General features: G+C 45.1%; 1 protein-coding gene across 2 annotated transcripts in view; it reads right to left on the bottom strand.

Moving 5' to 3' along the window:
- The window catches only part of tex2l (testis expressed 2, like), a 108,647-nt gene that overhangs the window by 67,287 nt on the left and 13,746 nt on the right, over positions 1-27,614 (bottom strand). Inside the window, exons 1-2 of one of the 2 annotated variants that reach the window (XM_072559382.1) lie at positions 14,280-14,361; positions 2,540-4,016 (exon numbers count right to left, since the gene is read on the bottom strand). In XM_072559382.1, coding sequence (XP_072415483.1) covers positions 2,540-4,016; positions 14,280-14,287 — 1,485 coding nt within the window. In that variant the 5' untranslated portion in view covers positions 14,288-14,361. Of the gene's footprint in view, positions 1-2,539; positions 4,017-14,279; positions 14,362-27,614 lie in introns of those variants that run through there. The other variant, XM_072559383.1, reaches the window with a different exon arrangement.

Below are 27,614 nucleotides of genomic sequence, written 5' to 3'. Positions count from 1 at the left end.
CGTTCTCCCCCCCACCCCACCCCAATCCAGATTAAAGAGGCAACAGAGGAAGCACTTTTGTCACTAACGTGGGTCAGGGCAAGAGCATGTGCTGATGCATCCGATAATCTCACTCACTGTCCCTGAAGAGAGTTCACCTGGCTATACAGAACAACCTCGATTATCCGGTTGAGACGGGCGGGGAGTATTTTGTTCGGATAATTGTTCTGATCGTAAGCAAGCAGTAATTTATGAGCGCTGGTTATCTGAACATACCCCGGTTATCCGGCAATGCCAGCCATAATGCCGGTTAACTGAATGCTGAGCTACCTAATGCTGTTTTTAAAGGACCTTGAGATCTTGTTCAGATAATCCGAAATTCAGATAATTGATGTTCAGATAATCGAGGTTGTTTTGTAATAGTTGTACCACAGTAATCCACTTACCTTGGGGTCGACCACTGTAAGAGGGAGGCAAAAAAAATTTCCCAAGCTTACTGTAACAATGAAGCAGCCAATGATTGTTAAGTAAAAGCCGAAAGAAGCGCGGACATTGGAAATCAGAAACAAAAACAGAAATTGCTGGAAAAGCTCAGCAGCATCTGTGCAGAGAAAGCAGGGTTAACGTTTCGGGTTCAGTGACCCTTCCTCAAGACCAATGGTAATTAGGAAAGGGTTGGTTTTTAATGATTATCAAGTATTGCATCTCATGGTCGTTTAGTCCTGAGAACCTCTCCATAGCTTGAGTGCATCAACCAATGGGTTAGGGCGGCACTGTGGTTCAGTGGTTAGCACTGCTGCCTCCCAGTGCCCGGGGCCTGGGTTCGATTCCTGCCTCAGGTGACTGTCTGTGTGGAGTTTGCACATTCTCCTCGTGCCTGTGTGGGTTTCCTCCAGGTGCTCAGGTTTCTTCCCACAGTCCAAAGGTGAGCAGGTCAGGTGAATTGGGTATGCTAAATTGCCCATAGTGTTACGTACATTACTCAGGGTAAATGTAGGGTAGGGGAATGGGTCTGGGTGGGTTACTCTTTGGAGGGTCGGTGTGGACTTTGTTGGGTCAAAGGGTCTGTTTCCATACCATAAGTAATCTAATCTAATTTATTTTGGGCATACAAAAATAAATGGAATTTAAGGAAGGTGGGTTTTTTCTTATTTAAAATCATACATAATAAAATGTTATAGCAGACCATCTCTTTCCTTTGGTATTAGCCTGGCAGTTTCTGTTGCTTTCTGGTTTAATTACAGCACATTTCTCTAAATGTAAATCTGATGATCTGAAGGCTGCAAATAGTGGTCCAAGCCATGACATCACTGTGGGCGGCACGGTGGCACAGTGGTTAGCACTACTACCTCACAATGCCAGAGACCTGGGTTCAGTTCCTGCCTCAGGTGACTGACTGTGTGGAGTTTGCACGTTCTCCCCGTGTCTGCGTGGGTTTCCTCCGGGTGCTCCGGTTTCCTCCCACAGTCCAAAGATGTGTAGGTTAGATGAATTGGCCATGCTAAATTGCCTGTAGTGTTAGGTAAGGGGTAAATATAGGGGTATGGGTGGGTGGTGCTTTGGCGGGTTGGTGTGGGCTTGCTGGGCTGAAGGGCCTGTTTCCACACTGTCATGGAAATCTAATCTAAAAGGCAAGTAACTATGTCGGCTGGCACAGGAATCAAATTGGTATTCCTTCGCAACACACTCCAGCCAACTGTGTTATTTAATTCTTTAGCAGTATATCGATAGGGGAAAAGGTGCTTCAAAGATTCTATCTTTCCTCAATTGTAATATCATGAGCATTACTTAACGAAAGTAATGCTCATGATATTACAATTGAGTTGTCATGCTTAATAATTAAAGTGTTTTTCACAAAGAGGAAGAACGTTAATTGTGTAAAACCTAATTTGAGGATTTTTAAAATGTGGTCGTTGATGTGATTTGGGTGTCACTGGCTCACCCAGCATTTATTGCCCATCCCTAATTACCCTTGAGAAGATGGTGGTGGAAAATCTTCTTGAACTGCTGCAGTTGAAATGGTGTCTCACATATGAAGGAAGACTGGATCAACTGGGTTTGTACTCGCTGGAATTTAGAATGAAGGGGATGGCTAGGATCCCATAGAAATGTATTAAATCCTGATGGGACTGGATGGACTAGATGCAGCAAGAATGTTCTGGATGTTGGGAGGTCCAGAACTAGGGGTGACCATTTAAGAATAAGGGGAAGCCATTCAGGACTGAGATGAGGAAGAATGTCTTCGCACGGAGAGTGGTGAACCTGTGGAATTCTCTCCCACAGGAAGCTGTTGGGGCCAGTTTGTTAGATAGATTCAAGAGGGAGCTGGACATGGCCCTTGCAGCTGAAGGGACAAAGAGAGAAAGGGGAGATGAGATGCTGAAATCGCATGAGCAGCCATGAATGGTGGTGCAAGCTCGAAGGGCCGAATGGTCTACTCCTGCACCTATTTTCTACGTTTCTACGTTTCAGTGTTAGGAAGGGAATTCCTAGATTTTGACTCAAAGACCGTGTGTAAAATGTTAAAGCCAACTCCAGGAAAAGAATTGCAGCCCTTTACCTTGACAGTCTCGGAATCCTTGGGTTCCCTAACTATGTTCTCCGACTGCGGAGGTTCGTTACCCAGCAGGATTACACGGTTGGGTTGTGGAAGCCTTGGTGTCTGTAGTGAAATGACGAGTAGGCCCATCATAAATCCACAGGCAAGTCCGATGCAAAGGCCGGACAGGAACGATGGCAGTGGTAATACAAAGTAGCTGTAGGCCAGGGTGACAAAACACATTAGAGTTTTACTTGGCACTTTTCGAGAAGGTTGGAGTGGGGTCAAGGCCCGACTGGAGTAGGGGCACGTGGCATCATGTCCACACCACACACTGTCCTCACTGGGCTCCGCTTCTATGACCTGTAGCACATCTCCATCTGAACAGATCTCGTACCTCGGGCTACTGGTGTCCCCATAACCCTGTGGAAAGGGCAGACATTGTTTCCTCTGTTTCCCTTTCGCATGTCTTCCTGGGGAAGACACCTCGGCATGAGGTGGCCTACCAGCCTCTCGCTTTTCGGATTTAAGCATCTCTATTCTGAACTTATCAAAGCCAGGCCTTTTATTCTTGCTACAGGCATCACTGCTGCAGTCTTCAGCATTAGGGGTACAGAAGGAGCCTGTGCCACTGGTGTTCGACTGCGATGCTTTAGATTTGGGGCTTCCACTACTTTCATCTCCAATTATCTTGCTTAGCATGTTCAATGGCTCCTGGATAGCCTCGGAGAACTTTCTTTTGGTGTCTTCAAGCTTGGCTTCAACTTCGGGCACCTTGAAGAAACTGATCTTGCTCTCGGTGGGTGAAAGCAGTGGCGATGGTGGAGCGGTCTTGGAATCTCCATTTCTCCCCTTGGGCTGGGTTAACTGCCGCCAGAGATACAGGTTCAGCTTCGAGTCCGACTTTGACTGTGTGACCTCTGGCTCGTGCCGTGAAATTTCGGTGGAGATGGACTTGACCAGGTTCAGCAAAGGCTTCGGCCTCAGAGAAGACGTGTCCTTGGACTCGATCTCTGTGGACAGAGATTTGACGAGGCTGATCAAAGGCATCGCTTCAGAAGAGCCACAGGAGTTCACTGAGGATGCCAGAGGGGAGGTTACAGTTGGAAAAAGGAACTCGCCTAATAATCCGGGAATCGAAGGAGAAGACGGGAGGGATGAAGCCGGCACATTCACGTGTTCCTCACCATTGCGAACACTTTCTTCTGCTGTCCCTTCATTCCCCTCTGCCGTGGTTATTCCAATGTCCTCCCGAGCCATCGAGCAGCTCAGTCCCTTGACTTCTGAACTCTCCCAGTCTCCACACCTCGCTGGAGAAGTTAAATGGATGACAATGCCTTTGCCCTGGGATACAGCGGGGTGGTCCTGTGGTTCGTGTCCCTCCTCTTGGACGTTGGGCATTGTTGGAGAGCAGGAAGGGGGTAACAGCATTTCATGGTCCTGCCCCTCACTTCCGAAATTTGCCATCTCTTGCACGCTGAAGACTGGGTCAAAGTTTCTGAAAGAGAAATGCGAGTGTTATTTTAACCAATCCGTCACTCTGATGGAAGGTTTTTGTGCCCATACCTTCTCATCCTGATGATACGTCCCTCTGTGGCTCCTGGTGGATTCTCCCAATGTAGTTATTAATTTGACATTTTCAATAAAAATAGACTGCAACTATAATTGTAAAGATTGTTGTGGCTTTGCAATCAATTACCAATCTCACAATGGAGTTCTTGAAAAATTCTGTGCAGATGCCTCATGCCCTTGAATAATTTTGATGATTTAAGCTTCGTCATTCTGCCTTGACGCCTACGGTCACCCTCCGAAACATCAAAAGACATATTCACATCACCTGCAATTCTGGGATATTTTAAATTCAGGGTCCTATTTACATACAATTATGGAGTCATAAAATCAGACAGCATGGAACAGACCATTCAGTCCACCCAGTCCATGCCCATCATAATTCCAAACTAAACTAGTCCCACCTGCCAGTGCCGAGTTCATATTAGATTAGATTAGATTCCCTACAGTGTGGAAACAGCCACCCAGACCCATTTCCCTCTGACTAATGCAGCTAACACTATGGGCAATTTAGCATAACAATTCACCTGACCTGCAGGAGGAAACCCACACAGACACAGGGAGAACATGCAAAATACACACAGAAAGTCACCCGAGGCTGGAATCGAACCTGGGACCCTAGTGCTCTGAGGCAGCAGTGCTAACCACTGAGCCACCATGCAGCCCGTATTCATCCAAATCTTTGTTTTTTGATTAGATTAGATTAGATTCTCTACAGTGTGGAAACAGGCTACTCGGCCCAACCAGTCCACACTGACCCTTCGGAGAGTAACCCACCCAGACCCATTCCCCTACACCTAACACCAATTTAGCATGGCCAATTCACCTGACCTGCACATCTTTGGACTGTGGGAAGAAACCGGAGCACCCGGAGGAAACCCACGCAGACATGGGGAGAACGTGCAAACTCCACACAGTCAGTCGTCTGAGGCTGGAATCAAACCTGGGTCCCTGACGCTGTGAGGCAGCAATGCTAACCATTGAGCCTCCGTGCCACCCCACATGTACTTACCTAAGTGTCTTTGAACTTTGTGACTGTACCCACATCCACCACTTCCTCTGGAAGTTCATTCCACACACAAACCTACTCTCTGTGTAAAAAGAAGCCCCACATGCCTTTTTTTTATGAAAGTCTTTCTCCTCTCACCTGAAAAATATGCCCCCCAGTCTTGAAATCCCCCACCCTAGGGAAAAGACACCTGCCTTAGGTATATCATTGATGATTTAATAAACCTCCGTAAGGTCTATAAGACCTCTATAAACTTTGACAAACTTCAACCTCCTACACTGGGGTGAAAGAACTCCCAGTGCATCCAACCTCTCCTTATAACTCTCCTTATACAGTCGATCCACTTCCCTGCAGAATGGGCGTAGGAAGAGGATACTGTACAGACATCACCAGGGAAACAGTAGGCATCCCTTGGATGCCTGGTGGCCTAGAAGGGGGTCTAAGGAGAGTCTAATGGGACGGAAAGGTGAATGAGGAGCACTGAAGGCTAACACTGTCCTTGACTCCTGGGGGAGAACACCAGCTCTTTCTGGCTCAGTGAAGGTAACTCTCACCCTTACATGGCGAGACACTTGGTCCCTCCCACCAGATGCTACCCTGCTTTAACCTTGTGGAAAAGCCATGCCTGTCTCCCTCAATCAATCTCAATAGACAATAGACAATAGGTGCAGGAGTAGGCCATTCTGCCCTTCGAGCCTGCACCACCATTCAATATGATCCTGGCTGATCATCCTTAATCAGTATCCTGTTCCTGCCTTATCTCCATAACCCTTGATTCCATTATCCTTGAGAGCTCTATCCAACTCTTTCTTAAATGAATCCAGAGACTGGGCCTCCACTGCCCTCTGGGGCAGAGCATTCCACACAGCCACCACCGTCTGGGTGAAGAAGTTTCTCCTCATTTCTGTCCTAAATGCTCTACCCCGTATTTTTAAGCTGTGTCCTCTAGTTCGGCACTCACCCATCAACGGAAACATGTTTCCTGCTGCCACAGTGTCCAATCCTTTCATAATCTTATATGTCTCAATCAGATCCCCTCTCAGTCTTCTAAACTCAAGGGTACACAAGCCCAGTCGCTTCAGTCTTTCAGCTTAAGGTAGTCCCGCCATTCCAGGAATTGACCTCGTGAACCTACGCTGCACTCCCTCAATAGCCAGAGTGTCTTTCCTCAAATTTGGAGACCAGAACTGCACACAGTACTCCAGGTGTGGTCTCACCAGGGCCCTGTACAGCTGCAGAAGAACCTCTTTGCTTTTATACTCAATCACTCTTGTTATGAAGGCCAGCATGCTATTAGCCTTCTTCACTATCTGCTGTACCTGCATGCTTACCTTCATTGACTGGTGTACAAGAACACCCAGATCTCTTTGTACTGTCCCTTTACCTAAATTGATTCCATTGAGGTAGTAATCTGCCTTCCTGTTCTTGCCACCAAAGTGGATAACCATACATTTATCCACATTAAACTGCATCTGCCATGCATCTGCCCACTCACCTAACCTGTCCAGGTCACCCTGTAATCTCCTAACATCCTCCTCACATTTCACCCTGCCACCCAGCTTTGTATCATCAGCAAATTTGCTAACGTTATTACTAAAACCAACTTCTATATCATTAATATATATTGTAAAAAGCTGCGGTCCCAGCACTGATCCTTGCAGTACCCCACTGGTCACTGCCTTCCATTCTGAAATGGAGCCGTTTATCACTACTCTTTGTTTCCTATCAGCCAATCAACTTTCAATCCAAGTTAGTACATTGCCCCCAATACCATGCGCCCTACAGCTACAGTTGGTGTCAGAGGCCCCTGATTAGGAATTTTAGGGATTTGACAGGTGTCTCATCTGTCACCCAAATTCATCACTGCCAAAACCAGGGATTGCCAGCAAAACAATGTAAAACACAGAGCCACTTAGTGAATCTGTATAGAAACTAGATAGGAGCAAAACATTCTGTATTGAAATATTTTCACTTCAGGAATTTGAGGCTAGAAGTACTTTAGTGAACATTTGCCCTTAGATTCTGAAAGAACCCAGTTAAAAATATTCGATGATACTTGTTTACTGGGATGTGTGTTAGATCTTTTATAGGGTGGCATTAAATTGGCCTGACAGATTGTAGAGCTGATAACAAACATCACAACCCCTTCTAATTGGTTCCACTGAAGGGAGGCCCAATGTCATGATGTAGATTTCAGGCATTTAGGTGGCCATTGTTGGGTCCTCTCCAGGGTTCAGGACCCTGGTGGAACAAGTCCAACCTGCCAAGTGCTGACCAGCCAATCAGGCATGGGTCCCAGAGGCTCACATCAGCCCCTTTCATGTTCTAGTTTAATCAGGCGCAGTTTGGCCATCACTCGGAGACTGATTGATCTCAGGGCCACACTCGCCATTGCATGGGCCCAGTACCTATTGGATTAAATTCCATCTGCAGAGTGATTTAAGTGGCAAAAATAATCTGGTGATGTTGCATCTGGTGACGGTCCAGCCAGGGAAACAGATAAGGGACTGGGTTTGAGAGTTGAATCTGATCCCTATAACTGTGGTGAGTGAAGTAAGCTTCCAGAAGCGGAGTGAAGACTCACTCAGCAGAACCTCTTGGCACAAGGGGAGACAGTTATTTAGATGAAATAAACCAGTTGCCTGGAGGTCCAGATTCCACAATGTGGGAAACCATTTGTGGAAGGAATTGGGAGTGACAAAATGACCACATTTTTCAGGCACACATTCCACAGCCTCCGCCTTCAGACATGGTAAGATTTGGCAGCTAGAGAGTTGGAACAATCATGCATTTCAGGACTGGCAGATAAGAACAGGCATGGCAGGCATTTGAATATATAGCCAAAGGTAGCCAACGTTCTCAGGCCATGTTCACAGCTAAACAGGCGTTGAGCCCAGACAGTTGGACCTAAGCACTCCACAGTCCGAAATCCAAAAAGGATAACTTTTACTTCCAAGGGATGTGGTTGCCGCTGGAAAGTCACCGTTTTGTGCCCACCCCTTTTTGCCCTTGAAGGGAAGTATCAACCACATTGCTGTGGGTCTGGAGTCACATGTAGGTCAGACCAGGTAAGGATGGCGCCTTTTCTTTCTTAAAAGACATTGGTGAGCAAGTCTTTGAAAAACAAAAGCAACTAAAATCCATAATAACTTGGTGCTCACCGTTACTGAAACTAGTTCTGGTCTCCCTGCTTTCGGAAAGAGATGTTGTTAATTATGAGAGGGTGCTGAAAAGATTTACAAGGATGTTGCCAGGGTTGGAGGGTTTGAGCTATAGGGAGAAGCTGCCTAGGCTGGGGCTATTTTCCCTGGAGCCTTAGAGACTGGGGGGGGGGGGGGAGGGGGGAGAGGGGGGGTGACCTCATAGAAGTTTGTAAAAACATGAGGGGTATGGATAAGATAGATAGACAAGGGCTTTTCCCTGCGGTGGAGGAGTCCAGAACTAGAGGGTATAGGTTTAGGGTGATTGGGGAAAGATTTTAAAGGGATCCTCAGTTCCCTGACATTTTTGGGAAACTGTTTAATTTTTAAAATTCCAAAAATATATTTTATTCATAAAAAATATCTTTATGTTCCTGCATAGTCACTGAAGCAGTTCTGTTTTGTACAGTATCATAAGAGGAAACAAGCAAACATTGGAGGAGCAAATTCATGAGCGGCATGGACAGGGTAAATAGACAAGGTCTTTTCCCTTGGCTGGGGGGAGTCCAGAACTAGAGGGCATAGGTTTGGGTGAGAGGGGCAAGATATAAAAGGGACCTCAGGGGCAACCTTTTCACACAGAGGGTGGTGTATGTATGGAATGAAACTAAGGGAGCATCGAGAGAAAACTGGGAGAACCAGGGAAATTGATAAATGAGCCATTTAAACAGGTAAGAGTTGGGAAATTTAAAGAAATACAAAATCCTGGTCTCAAACCAAAACGTATTCAGCAGACAAGGAAAATGCAGCAACAGTCATAGTGAAGCTGCAAAACAACATCTCCCCTATTGCCTCAAGGAGTGGGCCAACCACCACTGCTTTTCCCATATCAGCTGTGGTCAAGTGTTGGCAATGCTCACAACTGGGTTTATAGGTGACCAGTAACAGTCCCCAAGGCCTAGAGAGGGGGAGTGACCTCCCTGCAGTTACAGCCTTGCTGCCAGTGGGGTTGTTCATGGGGTACTGGGTCGCCAACCGAGGCATCAGGCTGAATCTGGAGGCCTGCCCGTGTGGTGTGGGCCCTCTTGCTGCTGCCAGTGCAGACTGAGACCCTTAAGTGGCCCTCAATAACCTGGGAGACATTTCCCTCCCTTGACTTTGTCAGGAAAGGCAATGGATTCCCTGCCCCATTCCTTCATAAGAGGCAGCATTCAATTCCACCCTCAGAGTCGTCTGTTATTAAGGACAAAATAGTGGAAGTCTATCTTATGCTTTAAGCAGGCACTGTTCTCTTCTGAAGTCCGATCAGAATGGACTGTTTTGTATTAAATTCCTGGCAGGTTATGTCAGTCCCATTTGTCAGTGCTGCAGGAGGTTTATAGAAACTCTGATTGAGCTATTCATGCTCAGAGATTCTCAACACAAAGAGGTGACTTGGAAACAATGACAAGATAATCATATTCCTTTATAACATGTAGGTATTGTCAATAGAAAATGAAATGATTGTTGCATGTTATAGAAACTGTAACAGTATAAAAACAGCAACATCATTATTTACAAGGTGAAGTGTTTTTTTTGATGAATTAGTAATCTGCAACATTACAGCTTTGTGTGCACAATCATGCCAGTTTTAATGAAAGCTGGAACTAAATAATAGTAGACAGGATCCTGAAAGCAATTATGAATTGAATGTGATACCTAGATTAGCAATCAGATGAAACTCATTATATATTGAAATGAAAGCTAAGCATAAACTTGGCATTCACCTATAGCCAATACAACCATCTTATAAAAACCAAAAGAACTGCGGATGCTATAAATCAGAAACAAGAACAGAAATTGCCAGAAAAGCTCAGCAGGTCTGTCAGCATCTGTGGAGAGAAATCAGAGTTAATTCTTCAGGTCTGGTGACCTTTCCTCTGGACAAATAAAGCACAATTTTATATATTTGTTTCATTTCAATTAAGTTCCACCATCTGCTCAAGCTCCCAAGGATGAGTACTTTTTCAATATTTCCTGACTATTCAGGATGAGCCAATATTATTCAATAACGGTTTTCTGAAAGAACATTCCTTACTTACAGTAACACCTATAAACATGGAGGTTTCTGTGCTTTTATACAGTTATAGAGTTACCAGTGATTAGATGTTGATTCAAATGTTTGCTCCTGAATCAGGAGTGCAGATTTAGAAACTCTTCCAGCTCCATAGATCCAGCTTGGAAGAATGTGCTATTTAATTTGGGACTTTGTTACTGAACTAACTCCATAGAGGCTGGTATGCCATTACCAAGTCACCCTTTATTTACACATACATAGTACATGACACTGACCCATCTAGCACAGAGCCAGCTCCTAGAGTGACAGAACCCCTGAAACTCCTGTTTATATCTGTCAACCAGGGCTCCCTGATTGGATCAGATTAACAGCCCCAATTAGGGAACTCATACTCAATGAGATCCACCTGGCTGACCTCATTACAATCACCACAGTTACATCTGTAAGGAAATCAGCTCTACAGCCCTCACTCCTCACAGCATATCCCTCCCTTCACACACTCCTGGCACAGTGGCTCAGTGGTTAGCACTGTAACTCACAGCATCAGGGACCTGGGTTCAATTCCAGCCTGTGTGGAGTTTGCATGTTCTCTGGTTTCCTCCCACAGTCCAAAGATGTGCAGGTTAGGCTGGATTGGCCATGCTAAGTTGCCCCATAGTGTGCAGGCTAGGCAGGTTAGCCATGGGAAAGGCAGGGTTACAGGGATAGATAGAGGGATGGGTCTGGGTCGGATGCTCTTTGGAGGGTCAATGTGGATCTGATGGGCTGAATGGCCTGCTTCTGCATGTAGGGATTCTATGGTTCCAATCAGACCACCCATTCTAATTTATTTTGGCTGCCTTTCATGCAAATTATTGTCTCCATTTAACAAACCCAATGGACAGCAAAGGGAACCCCACTCTGTTTGCATAACCGTTTCCTTGATCCATGGATTTGCAACGTATAATTCAACACTGATACCCCCGCACTCTCCTGACCACCCCTACCTCATCCTGGCAAAAATGTCAGGTGCTGATTTGGGAATAGAGTTTTCAGAATCGCGGTTGCTTCACTAGCGTCACAAAGTGGGAACCATGTCAACATTTACAAAAATTCAGAAGCTAACTTGCCAGGCTTACCACACAAGACTAATAAATAAATTAATTAGGGACGCAGAAATCCATCAAGATTCTTATGTTGCAATTCATTTCAAGTTTGAACTTGATAACTGAAGAATGGAACAAAAGCTAACATAGTTAGCTAGCACTATGGCAGCACAGTGACTGTATCTGTCAGTGAGCATGGGTGGTAATGCTCCCAGGTCTTGGGTGGGGGCAGACATTTGTGGGTTCAATCCCACACTCAGTTTCCATTCATCATCTCAGCTAATGTGGATGTTTTAAGGACACTGGTCATTCTCCCGTCAGGTACTAAGCCAAAAACAAAGGCAACCTGATTATTCATTCTCACACAGCTTATAAAATATTGCTGGCACAGATCACTTGCTAAATTAATCTTTTACATAACAATTCAGACAGCTGTGTTCTGAAGAAGGGTCTCTGGATCCAAAAAGTTAACTCTGCTTTCCTTCCACATTCAACAGAAATTTACCTGGACTTCCACACACAACATCTACTGTAACCTCGATGTCGTCTCCTCTACATTTGGGAGACAAGACAGCAACTTGTGGATCATTTCAGAGAATATCCCTGGGACACCTGCACCAACCAACCCCACCAGCCTGTGGCTAACTCCCCCTCCCACTACAACAAGGACATGCAGGTCCTGGGCCTCCTCCACTACCAAACCCTAACCACCTGACGCCTGGAGGAAGAACGCCTCATCTTCCGTCTCGGGACACTGCAACCACACGGGATCAATGTAGATTTCACCAGTTTTCTCATTTCCCCTCCCCCCACCTTATCCCAGTCCTACGCCTCCAACTCATCACCACCCTCTTGACCTGTTCATCTTCCTTCCTATCTATACACTCCACCCTCCTCTCTGCCCTATCACCTTCATCCCCACCTATTACATTTTCAGCTACTTTCCCCCAGCCCCACCCCCCCCTCCCATTTATCTCTCAGGCCCCCTGGCCCACAAGCCTCATTCCTGATGAAGGGCTTATGCCTGGAATATCGATTCTCCTGCTCCTTGGATGCTGCCTGACCTGCTGTGCTTTTCCAGCACCACACTCTTGACTCCTTTCTCTCCACAGATGCTGCAGGACTGGTTGAATGTTTCCAGCGATTTCTGTTTTTGTTTCTGATTTCCAGCATCAGCAGTTCCTTGTTTTTCTTCTGTTTGATTTGAAGTTACTTATTGTGAAGTGCACCATTGAAGTAGTTTGTGTGGACATTTCCCAGGATATGGCCGGTTTCAGAGGGTTTGAGTTATAAAGAAAGGCTGGATAGACTGGGACTTTTTTCACTGGACCCTGGGAGGTTGGGAGGCGACCTTATAGAAGTTTATAAAATCATGAGGGATATACATAGGATTAATGGGAGTTTTTTTCCATAGGATGGGGGATTTCATGACTAGGGTGCACATTTCAAAGATGAAAGGAGAAAGATTTAAAAACAGATTTGAGGGGCACATATTTTATACAGAGGGTGGACAGGAGAAGCAGATTGGACTAGCTTAATTTGAGATTACGTTCAACATGGACTGATTGAACAGGAAGGTCTGTTTCTATGCTATGACTTTGGTGGGGCGATGGGGTGATGTGGAGATGGTGTCGGTTTTGATGGGGGAGGGGGGGGTGATCTCAAGAAGGGAGTTGATTCGGGAGTTGGGAGAAGGGGTATGGACCTGGAGAGAAAGTGGTGTGGAGTGTTTGATGAAGGGATGATGTCCCAGGAGGCTAAGCCCATCCCAGGAAGCTGGAGTTGAATAAGAGGCCCAGCGCAGATTGGGAACTTGTGTGTACAGATTGAAGCCTGATACAGAGATGACAGAACTTGATGAGAGTATGGTTGAGTTGAGAGGCAGGGGGGATTGGGACGAATGAGGAAGGATGGCTGGAATGGAGGTTGTTGGTGGGGAGTGATCTCAGGAGAGTTGGGAAGCTCAATAAATCAACAGTAGTTTTAATCTGATAGATAATGTGTCTTGGAGCGTCATTAAAGATTCAAAGTGGCAGCTACATCCTTGGGTGCTGGCTGTTTCTGACCCAGCCTCCTGCCTCAGTTATTTTAACTAGTAGGTAGGTTGGAGTGGGCAGTCTAATTTTTAAGACTTTCATCACTCCCAAACACTGTTGGAGCCAGTTTAGATTAGATTACATTACAATGTGGAAACAGGCCCTTCGGCCCAACAAGTCCACACCGACCTGCCGAAGCGCAACCCACCCATACATTTACCCCTTACCTAACACTACGGGCAATTTAGCATAGCCAATTTACCTGACCGGCACATCTTTGGACTGTGGGAGGAAACCGGAGCACCCGGAGGAAACCCACGCAGACATGGGGAGAACGTGCAAACTCCACACAGTCAGTCGCCTGAGGCGGGAATTGAACCTGGGTCTCTGGTGCTATGAGGCAGCAGTGCTAACCACTGTGCCACCGTGCCGCCCACCATCTTGTTCGAGCGGGAGCTGGATGTAATCCTTGCGGCTAAATGGATCAAGGGGTAGGAGATGCTGTGGTCTTGGGAGACTGAAATTTCATGGTCAGCCATGATCATATTGAAAGGTGGAGCAAGCTCGAAGGGCTGAATGGCCTTCTCCTGCATCTATTTTTGATGTTTCTATGTTTCAAAATTCTCCCACCTCACCAAACCCTCACAGATTGTAAAGAAAACTTTACAGCTTGCAAACTTCTAAATGAATTATTCTAAATGAAAAGTTTTAAACTAACTCGCTCATTTTCTCATCTACTCGCAAAGATTGGCTATTACTTGAGCAAAGGAAATATTGTCACATTGCTTATTTTATAAGATTAACATTTACTACTGCACATGATAAACTGCTTTCATTTAGGATGGATGCAACTGTACTTTTCTTACTTATTCATTTGTGGGATGTGGGTAACGCTGGCTGAGCCACCATTTATTGCCCATCCCCAGCTGCCTCCTTGAGAAGGTGGTTGATGTAGTCCATTCGATGGACACGCAGTGTTGTTAAGAAGGGAATTCCAGGATTTTGATACCAAAGGAACAATGATATGCTTTGACCTGGTTGAGAACAAAAATATTTGTATATTGAGACTCTGGTTATGCAAGGAAGGTACTCAAATGTCATCGAATCGGGTAAAAAAAGTTAACTGGAATCACGAGCTATTTGGGTCACTAGGTAGTTGGAGTGAGAGAGACATATGCCAAGCAAGTTAATCCTTGTGTAGTTAATCACCTGTTTTCTCTGAAGACCAGTGCACAATTGAATGAGTGTCTGTCAAAACCCCTGAGTTGGTTTTCACTCTATCTTTTCATTTAAAGTCTTGAAACCCATTTGTGGTTTTGATTATCTGCTTAGCTCGGGCAGAGAGTAAAAAAATGAACCCAGCAGCTACTGTCTGAATTGAGAGTAATCACTTTTACCAACTCAGTGTTGAAAACAAAAGGCCACAGAGGTGTGTGTGTGTGTGAATTTCGAGTGAGTGAGAATTTCAAGCGCATGTGGAATTTCAATTGTGTGTGTCAATTTCGAGTGTGTGAATTTCAAGTGTGTGAGTGTGTCGGCCTTTGGAGTGTTTCTCATTCTAATTGTGAGACCGTGTTAAGTAAAATAAGGCTGTTCTTGTTTCATTTTAAAAAGGAAAGAAGTGTGTCAGTGCATCGGTTACATCGGTTACCAACACTTAAACACTCATTGAATCGACATGCACACGCCCTTAAAAATAAATCTGATCAATCGAGCACGCAAGTCAAGACACCAGGAGCCATCACAGCCTCCTCATCTTCATTCAGAGACAGAGCGTCTTTCAGGACTCACATTTTTAACCTTGCTCCCAATGTAAAGAAGTCATGGTGTTAATAGCATTTTTCATGCGCCATTGTGTGTTTTTTTTCTTTGCTTCTGTTTTGTAAGAAAGCATTAGAGGAGATATTTCACTAATCTTCCTGCTTGTCAACTTCCTACACAGCAATTTATGTCAGTGAGATTTAATTTATTGTCTGCTGTATATATGAGGCAAGGAGTGGGGAGACGCCTGGGAGATGTCAGGCAAATCCCTTTCCAAAGTTGGAAGCAACTGGTTGAGTTTTCCAACAGAGTTTCAGCGTTGAGGTGAGATTCTTAGCAGGGAGCAATGAGAGATATAATAACAGGGATTGTCACTTGCTATTGTCCCCACTAGCTGCAAATCTCACTTCAGTGACATGTAGCTTCCGATCATTGGAATGGATAGAAGCTCAACTCCAGCTCACCATGGGCTTCTCCTTGGACACCCAATGCCAACATCACAGGGAACGTGGCAATGGGCACGTGCACTTCCCATCCAAGGATGCTGGCATCTGACACATTGCAGCCCCTCCATGCCAAGTCATGGCACCTGGATCGGGGATGTGTCGTTTGGGTGCTTCAGCCATGGGAAATGTTGGGTTAGATCAATAGGGTAGGATGGGTGGGTCTGGGTGGGAAGCTCTTCAGAAGGTTGGTGTGGACTCGATGGGCTGCATGGCCTGTTTCCATATTGTAGGGTGATTCTAAGGATGCACTTGCGTAATGCTGCTGCTCTTCAATTCTCACAAAGGCTGGTAACCCACGGTGAAATGCTGGTTGCTCAGGGGGGACAGGCTGCCAGGCTTGCCCAGGGGGTGTCTCAGCACTGCTCACTTGCTTTCTCAGTGTTCACTTACTTCGTGCCTGACCGGATGCTCGCAATATCCCTGCCTCTTTACTCTCTGAGCTCCCCCACCCCCATCTCGAGCTGACAGGCTCATCGTACTTCTGTCTCATCTTGTTGTTCAGTGCAGAGACAGAGCCAGCACCTTCCCACATTGGGCAGCCAGCAATGATCACTCAGAGGATGGACATGCTGCACCAATCTCACAGCTGCACCACATGCCAGCCAAGGGCCACGCTTCCGCCAAGTCTCAGGAAGGTGGTTTTGGCATTTCCAGGGAGGCACCTGTCAGTGCCAGCACAGAGGCTGCGCCCGATATCAGTCCAGGAGCTTTGGGCACTAACAGGTTCTGTTACAGTCTGTGCCTTTACCATCTGGGGATTGGGTCACGGTCTGGATACAGTGCAGAGGATCGGGGAGCTGCACAGATATCGCTCAGGGGGTCTGGCCACTCGCTGTCTGGGGTTTGCCAGCTAAGCCACTCAAATTTGCTGGACCACCATTTACATCTAGGCAGCCCCTTAAAAGGGAAAACCCTTTGAAGATACACCAACACAGTGGTGGGGAGGCATATTTGTAAGCTCAGTGTTCCTTGTGACCTTTAGGCATTCATATGCATTGAATATAATGTTCACCTTTTTGGTTTAGCCTACATTATGAAAGCTATTCCTTAGAAAATTCTATTCATTCGGTTTCATTAAACCTTAATGCAAACAAGACAAACTTTAATACGTTTTCCATCATCTGAAATTCTATGCAGTTCATAAATGCTTCATTGTCTGTATAATTAACTTTACGGCAATCTGACCATTACTATTCCCCATGGAAAGATACATAGACACCTAGAAGATAGGAGCAGGACGAGGCCATTCAGCCCTTCGAGCCTGCTCCGCCATTCATCACGATCATGGCTGGTCATCCAACTCAACAGCCTAATCTTGCTTTCTCCCCATAACCTTTGATCCCATTCGCCCCAAGTCTATATTTAGCCTCCTCTTGAATACATTCAATGTCTTGGCATCAACCACTTCCTGTGGTAATGAATTCCACAGACTCACCCCTCTTTGGGTGAAGAAATGACTCCTCATCTCCATCCTGAATGGTCCATTCTGAATCCTCAGAAGGTTCCCCCTCTGGTTCTGGACACTCCCACCACCGGGAACATCCTCCCTGCATCTACCCTGTCTCGACCTGTTTCAATTTTATAAGACTCTATGAGATCCTCACTCATTTGTCTGAACTCCAGTGAAAACAATCCGAACCCAGTCAATCTCTCCTCCTATGTCAGTCCCGTCATCCCTGGAATCAGCTGGGGAAACCTTTGCTGCACTCCCTCGAGAGCAAACGTAATCTTCCTCAGAAAAGGAGACCAAACCTGCACACAGTATTCTAGGTGTGGCCTCACCAAGGCCCTATCTAACTGCAACAACACATCCCTGCTCCTGTACTTGAAACATCTCGCACTAAAGGCCAACATACCATTTGCCTTCTTTATCGCCTGCTGCATCTGCATGCTTACCTTCCGCGACTGGTGCACAAGGACACCCAGATCCCGCTGTACTCTCCCCCCCCTCTCCCATTTTACAGATCACTTTTTCAATGTAGGTTAAAGCAAAAACGTAAATATTATTTTCAATGCAAATAAATGTGTCAAATTCCTGGTACCGTGTCAAATGATTCACGTTGCATCTGTTACCATAACATTGTCACTTGTTGATCCAGTTCATTACATTTTCACTGCATTTTCCAATTTATTCTGGAGCCAGTTCCGAGGATTCACTGGGCTGTTTCCGGAGGGGAGGGGTGTGTTTTACAAAGAAAGAGCGAGCAGTTCAGGCCTAAACTCTTTAGACGTTAAAAAGAGAGGAAATCTAACTGAGGTATACAGACATAGAGAGGGTGTCTCCTTATGTGGGGCGATTTACAACAAGAGGTCATAGTTTTAGTATAAGGGGGGCAGCAGATTTAAAACGGAGATAAGGAGCAATCACTCCTCTCAAAGGATTGTGAATCTGTGGAATTCATTGCCCCCAGAGGATGGTGGATGCTGGAACACTGAGAAAATTTGAAGAGGAGATTTTTTAGTTAGCAATGGGTTGAAGGGTTACGGAGAACAAGCAGAAAAGTGGAGTTGAAGCTGAAATGAGATAAGCTATGATTATGTCGATGGCAGCACAGGCATGACGGGGTGAATGGCCTACTCCTGCTCTTCGTTCTTATGTTCTTACTTTTAAAAGAAGCGCAATAGACAACAGTTCAATTTTATGTTGGGTAGGACACAATATAGATGAATTTGTTTCAATGCAGGTTATACTTTCATCGCCGCATTTAGAACTCATTACAAAGAGATATGAGGTTGCAACATTTTGTGTCACACCAATCACAGGCAAGAAAACCACGAGGAAAGGTAACAACCATTTATACAGCATGAGAAATGGGTGCCCATAGTCTGACAATAGTTGACAAAGAGGTGCTTTGGGAACTTCATGTTAAGCATGGAGTGGTGGAGGGGCGGGGAGATAGTTAACCTTTCGTTATTCCTGTAGCCACAGGAGATCACTGTCCAGTTTATTTAGATTTACCTCTCTTCACACTGCAAGTTCCCCTCTAAGCCACTCACCACTCTGACTTGGAATTATCTCACAGTTCTTGAAAGGGTATTTGTTTAGAGTTCCTTTGGCACTTCAGGTGTGACATTCCAGCGTTCCTCTCCCAAAAGCCATTGAACTTTCATCCACAGCCTAGTCCATCATGCAAACCAGCCTACAATCCATTGGCTTCATCTATATTTCCCGCAGCCTCAAGAAAGCAACATCATCAAAGACCCCTTCCACCCCGGTTATACTCTCTTCCACCCTCTTCTGTCAGGCAGAAGATAAATATGTTTCAAGACACATACAAACAGATTCAAGAACAGCTTCTTCCTTGCTGTTAACAGACTTTTGAAAGGTCCTCTCAAATGTTAATTCTGATCCCTCTCTCTCTCTCTGCACCTTCTCTGTGGCTGTAACACTGTATTCTGCACTCTGTTCTGTTACCCTGATGCACTTTGTATGGCATGATCTGCCTCTCCAGCATACAAAACAACACTTTTCACTGCATCGCGGTACAAGTGACAACAATAAATCAATCAAATTCTTTTTTTAAAAAATGCATGCCATGAAAAGTTCAATGCATTTGTAAGTACTTTAGGGTTCTGACTCATCCTCATAACATGGTTGACTTAATATTTACATATGTTGCTTCCCCAGTAACATTAACAAATGGAAGAGAATATATTGCTGGAGAAATTAAAAACATTTCTTACATCGAAATACGAAGCATTTTATTTTCTCAGTAAATGTAAACTTTCCGACTGGAAAAGTTGTTTTATTGAAGATTTAATACCAACAGGATTGAGATGATTGTAACCTTCTGGTCAATACTAAGTACAGAAACATTTTCAGCTGAACACCTCAGCTGTGTTTATTGCCACTTTGCCAGTTTATTGTGTCTGTTTTTGTCGAGGGGTCTGCTCTTTCAGCATGTTCTGTGGCGGCTTGCTTCAATGGGTCTGAGGCAATCCCCTTGCTTTTATCTCTGGGATTTCTATTCAGCTGTTTCACAAATGCTCTGAGCATTGCTGGGGCTGATTATTGGCTTAAGTGCTCAGTGGTGAGGACTCATTCCCTTTTGTTGACTGTCTACAATGGAATGAATTGTGCTTCTGGGTAACTTCAGTCAGGCACTTACTTTATTTTGGAAGAGTCAGTTCTGCTTGTCACATTTCATCACTATCCCCTTTCCCTCACCCTTGTGCCTTTTGATCCTCTCTCTGCCAGTTCCCTGCAAGTCAATACCAATACTTATAAAAGCAAACGATCATGATTCCAAGCGTTCATTTAATTGAATGAAGGAGATGGTTAATGATGCATTCTTCCTGCCACATTTTTACGCTAGAAGACACATTATTTTTCCCTAACAGGCCCACATTGTTTGGTTTCCTGGATTGATAAAATAACTTCCTCCCCAGCATTCTAATGAGGACAAGGGCAGTAGATACATGGCATTACCACTACCTGCAAGTTCCCCTCTAAACCATTCACTTAGAAATATCGCGCAGTCCTTTCATTGCGGCTAACTCAAAATCTGAGAAATTCCTTTCCTAGGAGCATTGTGGGTGTCCCTTCATTTGAAAGATTGGGGCATTACAAGAGGCATCTCACCACTATGTCTTGAGGTAACTACGGATGGGCAATAAATGATGGTTTAGTCAGCCACATTTTTGGGGCAATGTGAAAAAGAAAACTTGAAGAAATTTGTGTTCCTTGAATTCTAGCTTTATGCTTATCCATCATTGGTGACTGTGCCCGCAACTGCCTGGGTCCTAAACTTCAGAGTTCCTTTCCTAAGCCTCTCTGCCTCTCCAACTCTCCCTCTCCTCCTTCGAATTGTTCCTGTTTACCTGAGCCTTTACAGAGCCCGAATTAGTGGAGTACAGGGATCATAAGAAGCGACAATGTTGATGGTTGTTACATGACTCTTTGACTAGCAAAATCTATCCAGTGATTTCTCCACTTGCCTTAGTCTGAACTCTGCACTGCACAAAGGTTGGAAGATCAGAAGAACATAAGAACTAGGAGCAGGAGTAGCCTTTTGCCCCTTGAGCCTGCTCCACAATTCAATAGATCATGGCTGATCTTTCCATGGACTCAGTTCACCCGCTCACCATAACCCTTACTTCCCATACTGGTCAAAAGATTATCTCCCTTTCCCTATTCAACACGGTAGCCTCAGCTGCTTCACTGGGCAGGGAATTCCACAGATTTACAACCTTTTGGGTGAAGAAGTTCCTCCTCAACTCAGCCCTAAGTCTGCTCCCCCTTATTTTGATTAGAGACGAAAAAACTGCAGATGCTGGAATCCAAGGTAGACAAACTGGAGGCTTGAAGAACACAGCAAGCCAGGAGGTGGAGAAGTCAACATTTCGGGTATAAACTTGTTTTCAGTCTGTGCCTCATCGTTCTAGTTTCACCCACCAGTGGGAACAACCTCCCTGCTTCTATCCTATCCATTCCCTTCTTCATTTTATATGTTTCTTTAAGATTCTCTCCCCATTCTTCAAAATTCCAATGAGTGTAGTCCTCACCTACTCAACCTCTCCTCCTAAGCCAACCCTCTTACCTCTGGAATCAACCTGGTGAACCTCCTCAGCACCGCCTCCAGTGCCAGTACACTCTTTCACAAGTAAGGAGGCCAAAACTGTATTGTGATTGTGAAGTAGTGAGAAGACTTAGAAAATAACCTAAAGCAAATGGCAAATCACTATATGAGTCAGAAACCACCTGAAAGTATAATTACCTGACTTGATAATTGAAGTGATTGCACGCATTCTAGATTTATCTAGATAGAATGGTTTTAAAGACATTATTGATGGAAAATGGTGTAGGCAAATTTGTATCTTTCAGTATTAGCCCCAAACCATTGAATGACCTTAACTGAAACATTGCAGAGGCAAAGTCGAAGTTTCAGGTCAATTGGCTTTCCTCATAATTGCTGCCTGACCCCAACATAGTTTACCAGGAATACGCTGAGGTTCTGTGAGTTGGGATACAATACGTTCACACACAATCGCTTCCAGAATTTCAAACTAAACATGCCTGTACTCTACTCTATTGAAATATCAGAGTCAAAGGTTGTGGTGCTGGAAAGGCACAGCTGGTCAGGCAGCATCCGAGGAGCAGGAGAGTCAATGTTTCGGGCATAAGCCCTTCATCAGGGCTGATTGCCATATCGGCCTGGACAATACACTCAAGTCTCTGACATGGCAGTTAAACCAACAACCTTCTGATTGTCGCAAGTTTAGCCAACATTTTAATCTTAATGCACATTGACTGCAGCATTGGGCTTTTTGGCACTCCTTTAGCTGTGCCAGGCATTATATTGATGATGATGTCATTGAATGGTGGAGCAGGCTCGAAGGGCTGAATGGCCTGCTCCTATCTTTGATGTTTTCTACGTTTAGCTCACAGAGTTAGTTTGCCAGCGGTTTGTAGTGCAGGTAGATCATGACGCCAAATAGCGTATTCTACAGATTTAATGCCAGTGTTGCCATTTTGGAGCACAATACTTCAATGAATGCATTTAAAAGAGGGGGGTTTCACAGGGTTTATCATGCATTAAGTGGCAGGAAAGATACCTTCCTTTCTCCCCAGCCAACCCCATATCCTTGTGTTCCTCTCCAACATTAGTTAAAAGGTTTATAAACTATTTACTTTAGTTGCTAGTTTTCTTTTTTGTTTTAGCAGTTGGCAATATTCTACAAGTACTTGATCCTTTCATAGAATCACAAAATCCTTGAGGAAAGAGGCCACTTGGCCGATTGTTTCTGCACCGACACTGCAAAGAGTATTCACCCAAACCCAGCTCCCCTACCCTAACCCTGCATTTCACATGGCTAATCCATCTAACCTGCACATCTTTGGATTGCAGGAGGAAATTGGAGCATCTGGCAGAAACCCACACAGACACAGGGAGAATGCCCAAACTCCACACAGACAGTCGCCCAAGGCTGGAATTGAACCCGGGTCCCTGGTGCTGTGAGGAAGCACTGCTAACCACTGAGCCACCACACCACCCTTTTTCATAATTTCAAGTTGCAGAGATCTATAGGGAGTGGTTTCCCTGGCTGAAGGACCTGTTGTTGACTTAAATGTCTTTGGAATGGCCCATGGGCATGGATGCTCTCGTAGGCATTTCCCTTGGAATAGAGCATGACTGGGAGAATCTACAAAGGTCACACGGAACACGACCAGGAAGAAGGAGAGGGAAGTGGAACATAGGCTGCCACCTCAGTAACTCCTTTCTGCCAAGATTCCATGTTAAAAACTCCTTCAATGAGATATACCAGTAACTGCAATGCTGGTAAATCCCCAATTTACCACCAGTTTTATATTCCTGACCTTCCCTGTGTCACTGACCATCGTGATGCAAAAATGAAAGGCAATGCAAAATAGACTTTCCCAATCAAATTCACGAACGAAAGTCTTGCATGGTATATCAACACAAGTTAACAAAAATGGTGAGCTAATACGTAAGATATCCTATCGATGTCCATTACTCCCTGTGTCCATTCCTTAGCTGTATGCCCTCTGTGGGTCATTGCCCGTCCTCTTGGTGTTACCCAGTTGCTGTAGTCTGAGTAGTGGAAAGGTCCTGACTAATGCTGGTGCCTTGCTGGATCACCTCAGGCTGCTATGGCCCCATCTTGGCAAGGGCAGGGGCTGCATGCTGGGTAATAGTGTTCTCAGTTGTAGCTGGAACACTGTCAACCTAAGGGGATAGTTCTGTCGAGTCACTCCCATTCACTTGAGGCAGTGCCTCAGTAATTCTTGCAAGTTTTTATAGTCATTCACAGGATGCTGGCTGAGTCAGCATTTATTGCCCAACTCTAATAGTTGAGAGTCAACCACACTGCTGTGGGTCTGGAGTCTAGGCCAGACAAGGTAAGGAAGGCAGTTTCCTTCCCTAAAGGACATTAATAAACCAGATGGGTTTTTCTGACAATCAGCAATGGTTTCGTGGTCATTATTAGATGACTTTTAGTTCCAAATAATTTATTGAATTCTAATTCCACCATTTGCCATGATGGGGTTTGAACCCAAGTCCCCTGAACATTACTAAGGTGTCTTGATTATTGCATCGTTAGACTCCTAATCCCAGAGTTTTATTGAATTCATTTTCCACCCTCTACCATGGTGGGATTCGAAACCAGGTCCTTAGAACATGAGCTGAATTTCCTGGATTAACAGTCCAGAGATAATGCCACTATAGCCCATCGCCTTCCCTGTTGGTGACTGCCGACTAATGTTGGTGGAGAATAAAGAATCTGCTGAAGAGTGGGTTGGTTGACTCTTATTCAGAGATAAATCAAGCTTTAATCTTTCTATTATATTACTGAAAGACTATGTCACAAACTCTTTTGCTTAATACAAGTCAGTCTACTCTTATGCTGCTCTGTATAAGTTTCTTCTTTATTTCTTTCTCCACTCCACCCATGCGGTGCTATTTATGCCCAGTGAAGAGCAGCACATTGATGTCATTATAAGGTTATTCCAGGGTCCCAAAGACTTGGAACAATTGGAACTGGTGGCTGTAAGTGTGAGCTCAACTGAAAGGGGGTTTCATCATCATCAATATCTGCTTCCTCTTCGAATTATGTTACGTTTCTTTGAAAATGATTTCACTAACTTATGATATTCTATTGGATGGGCTTTGGAAAATGATTCACAACTTTAATCAGAGGTTTGAGCAGGGAAGGTCTGAGAAGAAGCGTGACGGGTAAGTCCCCACCATCCACTGTTTCCCCTACGGTCAGGGTGCAGACATTATACTGCCCCCTCATTTACATGATCACAGTGTGCAGTGAGAGCTGAGCACAGTGTGGACTGGCTGCACCCCTGAACAGGTCACACAACACCACTGACACCGGCAGGATGGTGAGGTAGAATTGGAATCATCGTGCACCTTGAGAAAATGGGGGGAGGCATTTTTCACAGGAGTGTATGCTGGAAGCTTTACAAGAATGGGACTTGGCTCCGGAAAGATGGCAGAATGGCAGCAGAGATTGGGGCCCAGGATTCTCCAGAAGAAGATTAATCCAATGGTGGGTTGATGGGATATTTAAAGATGATTCCCTACAGAGTGGAAGCAGGCCAGTTGGCCCATTGTATCCACATTGACCTCCGCAGAGCATCCCATCCAGACTCCACAACCCCTTCCCCATCCCTGTAACCCTGCATTTCCAATGGCTAGCCTGCAAATCCCTGGACACTATGGGCAATTTTGCATGTGCAATCGACCTAACCTATACATCTGTGGACTGTGGGCGAAAGCCCACACAGACACAGGGAGAATGTGCAAACTCCACACAGACAGTTGCCCGAGTCTGGAATCGAACTGGGGTCCCTGACGCTATGAGGCAGCAGTGCTAACCACTGAGCCACCGTGCTAAGGTCATTGAACTTTGAAACATAGAGACACAGAAATGGTACAGCACAGAAGGGGACCATTGAGCCAAGCTTGACCATGTTGATCCAACAACAGTCAGATGCCCTCTTGAATCCCAGCAGGTCTGGTGACTGCCACAGCTACCAGCTCCCACACCTGGAAGTGTCAGTGGTGTTGTGTGAGCTGTTCAGGGGTGCAGCCAGTCTACACTGTGCTCAGCTCTCACTGCACACTGTGATCATGTAAATGAGCAGGTAGCATAATGTGTGCATACTGCCCGCAGGGAAAATAGTGGGGATTTGCCCGTCACGCTTCTTCTCAGACCTTCTCGGCTCAAACCGCTGATTAAAATTGTGATTCATTCTCCAAAGCCCATCCAATTTGGTATTTGTGAAATTATTTTCAAAGAAACATAAAAAACTGATACTGTGCGTCTCCTGCCAATTGTTCGTTCCTTTTATTTTGAATTGTGTAATCCTGCTTTGCCATATGCAGAGTGATTACCAGCAACCTTTTGCAGTAGATTGCATTGGATTCAATCTTATCAACTACAAAGCCCATTTAGTCACAGGGATTTAAACCTCTCAAGCTTACTCTTTGGATTAATGAAAGGAACATTGGTTTTCAAATATGAGAGAGTTCATATGACATTGAAAAGTGAAGCTTAACAAGGAGCTATTTTTAGTGGTAAGTGAGTGCAAATAATGGAACTTGGTTATTTCTGTAGCAATGTGGTTTACTGCATGAGAGCAATAGCTACTGTTTGTGTTAACTAGTTAAGCCTTATCACCAAGGACTCTCGGGAGCTTTATAAAACACATTTGCTCCCTTGCTCACTTCTGCCTCCACCTAAAAACTGTGTGACTTCACCCAAGAGCTCAACATGCCATGGACATTAAACCTTTCAGAACCACTACCTTACACAGCAGAGCCTTTCCTAATTAAATCACTAAGGAGATAAGAAGAGGAGGAATGTATAAGGTTGTGCAGGTTTGCTGGATCGGCCATGCTAAATGGCCCATAGTGTCCAGGGATGTGTGGATTAGGTGAGTTAGCCATGGGAGATGCAGGGTCATAGGGAAAGGGTAAAGTGGTGGGTCTGTGGTGTGGGATGCTGTTTGGAGGGTCGGTGTGAACCTAATGGGCTGAATGGCCTGCTTCTGCACTATAGGGCTTTTACAGGAAGGAGGCAGGAGCATGTTATCGAGCCATAGAGTAATAGAGTTGTATAGCATGGAAACAGACCCTTCAGTCCAACATGTCCATGCCAACTAGGTATCCTAAATTAATCTAGTCCTATCTGCCAGCATTTGGCCCATAACCGTCTCAACCCTTCCTATTCATATACCCATCCAGATGTCTTTTAACTGTTGTAATTGTACCAGCCTCCACCACTTCCTATGGCAGCTCACTCCCAACCTTTGCATGAAAACATTGCCTCAGAGGTCCTGTTTATGTCTTTCCCCTCTCACCTTTGCCCTATGTCCTTTTAGATCTTTTCTGCACCTTTTCAAGTTTAACAACACCTTTTCTATAACAGGAAGACCAGAATTGAATGCAGTATTCCAATGTCCTGTACAGCCGCAACATGACTTCCCAACTCTTATACTCAATGCACTGACCAATAAAGGCAAGTATACCAAACACCTTCTTCACAAACCTGTCTACCTATAACTCCACCATCAAGGAACTATGAACCTGCACCCAAGGTCTCTTTGCTTGCCAATTCTCCCCAGGACCCTACTAACAAGTGTAAAAGTCTTGCCTTGAATGACACAAAGTGAATTGCTCAATCGGAAAGCAAGTGTAGACATGGTGGGCTGAATGGCCTCTTTCTGCACTGTAGCTATTCATGATTCGGAGACACTGGGTCAGCCCAGATGGTAAAACAAAAACTCGATAAGAAGAGTCCTTATTTCAAAAGGACACAACTTAGTAAAGGTCCAAATCTCTGCAATAAACCAAGGAAGCTTATAAATGTGATAATATAATTTCCAGTGTTCATGGCACCAGCTCCTGTTGTGCCCATGGATTATAGAATGCCTTAAGCTGGCACCATGTCTTTTGTACCAGGAACACCTGGCACAGGAAGACTGCTGAAGTACTTGGACATCGTCCTTAGACATTTGTTCAAGGCAGGTGTACATCTTAAAAAGGAAAATGCATGTTACTCGCCCCCTGAATGACCTACTTGTGTTACAGAGTCGACAAGACCGGGTTACACCCATCAGAAGATGAAATGAGGGAGGTCAAAGATGCCCTGGCTCCCACGCCTATACTGGAGCTGAGGTCTCTCCTTGTGCTGGTGAATTATTGTGGAAAGTTCATACATAACCTGGACTCCATCCTGGCACCTTTGCATCAAGTTCTAAAAAAGGGTGAGCCTTAGAAATGGTTGTGTAGACAAGCCACAGCTTTCTAAGGTGTTGACACACTGATCCCACGCGGGATCTGGTGTTAACATGTGATGCCTCCCTGTATGCCACCGGGGCAATATTAGCTCATAGGTGGCCCAATGGAAAGGAACTCCCAACAGCATATGCATCTAGCACTTTGGCTCATGCAGAGT

Source organism: Chiloscyllium punctatum, chromosome 40 (genome assembly GCF_047496795.1).
Source record: "Chiloscyllium punctatum isolate Juve2018m chromosome 40, sChiPun1.3, whole genome shotgun sequence".
NCBI lineage: Eukaryota > Metazoa > Chordata > Chondrichthyes > Orectolobiformes > Hemiscylliidae > Chiloscyllium > Chiloscyllium punctatum.
This window is presented reverse-complemented; position numbering and strand designations above follow the sequence as displayed.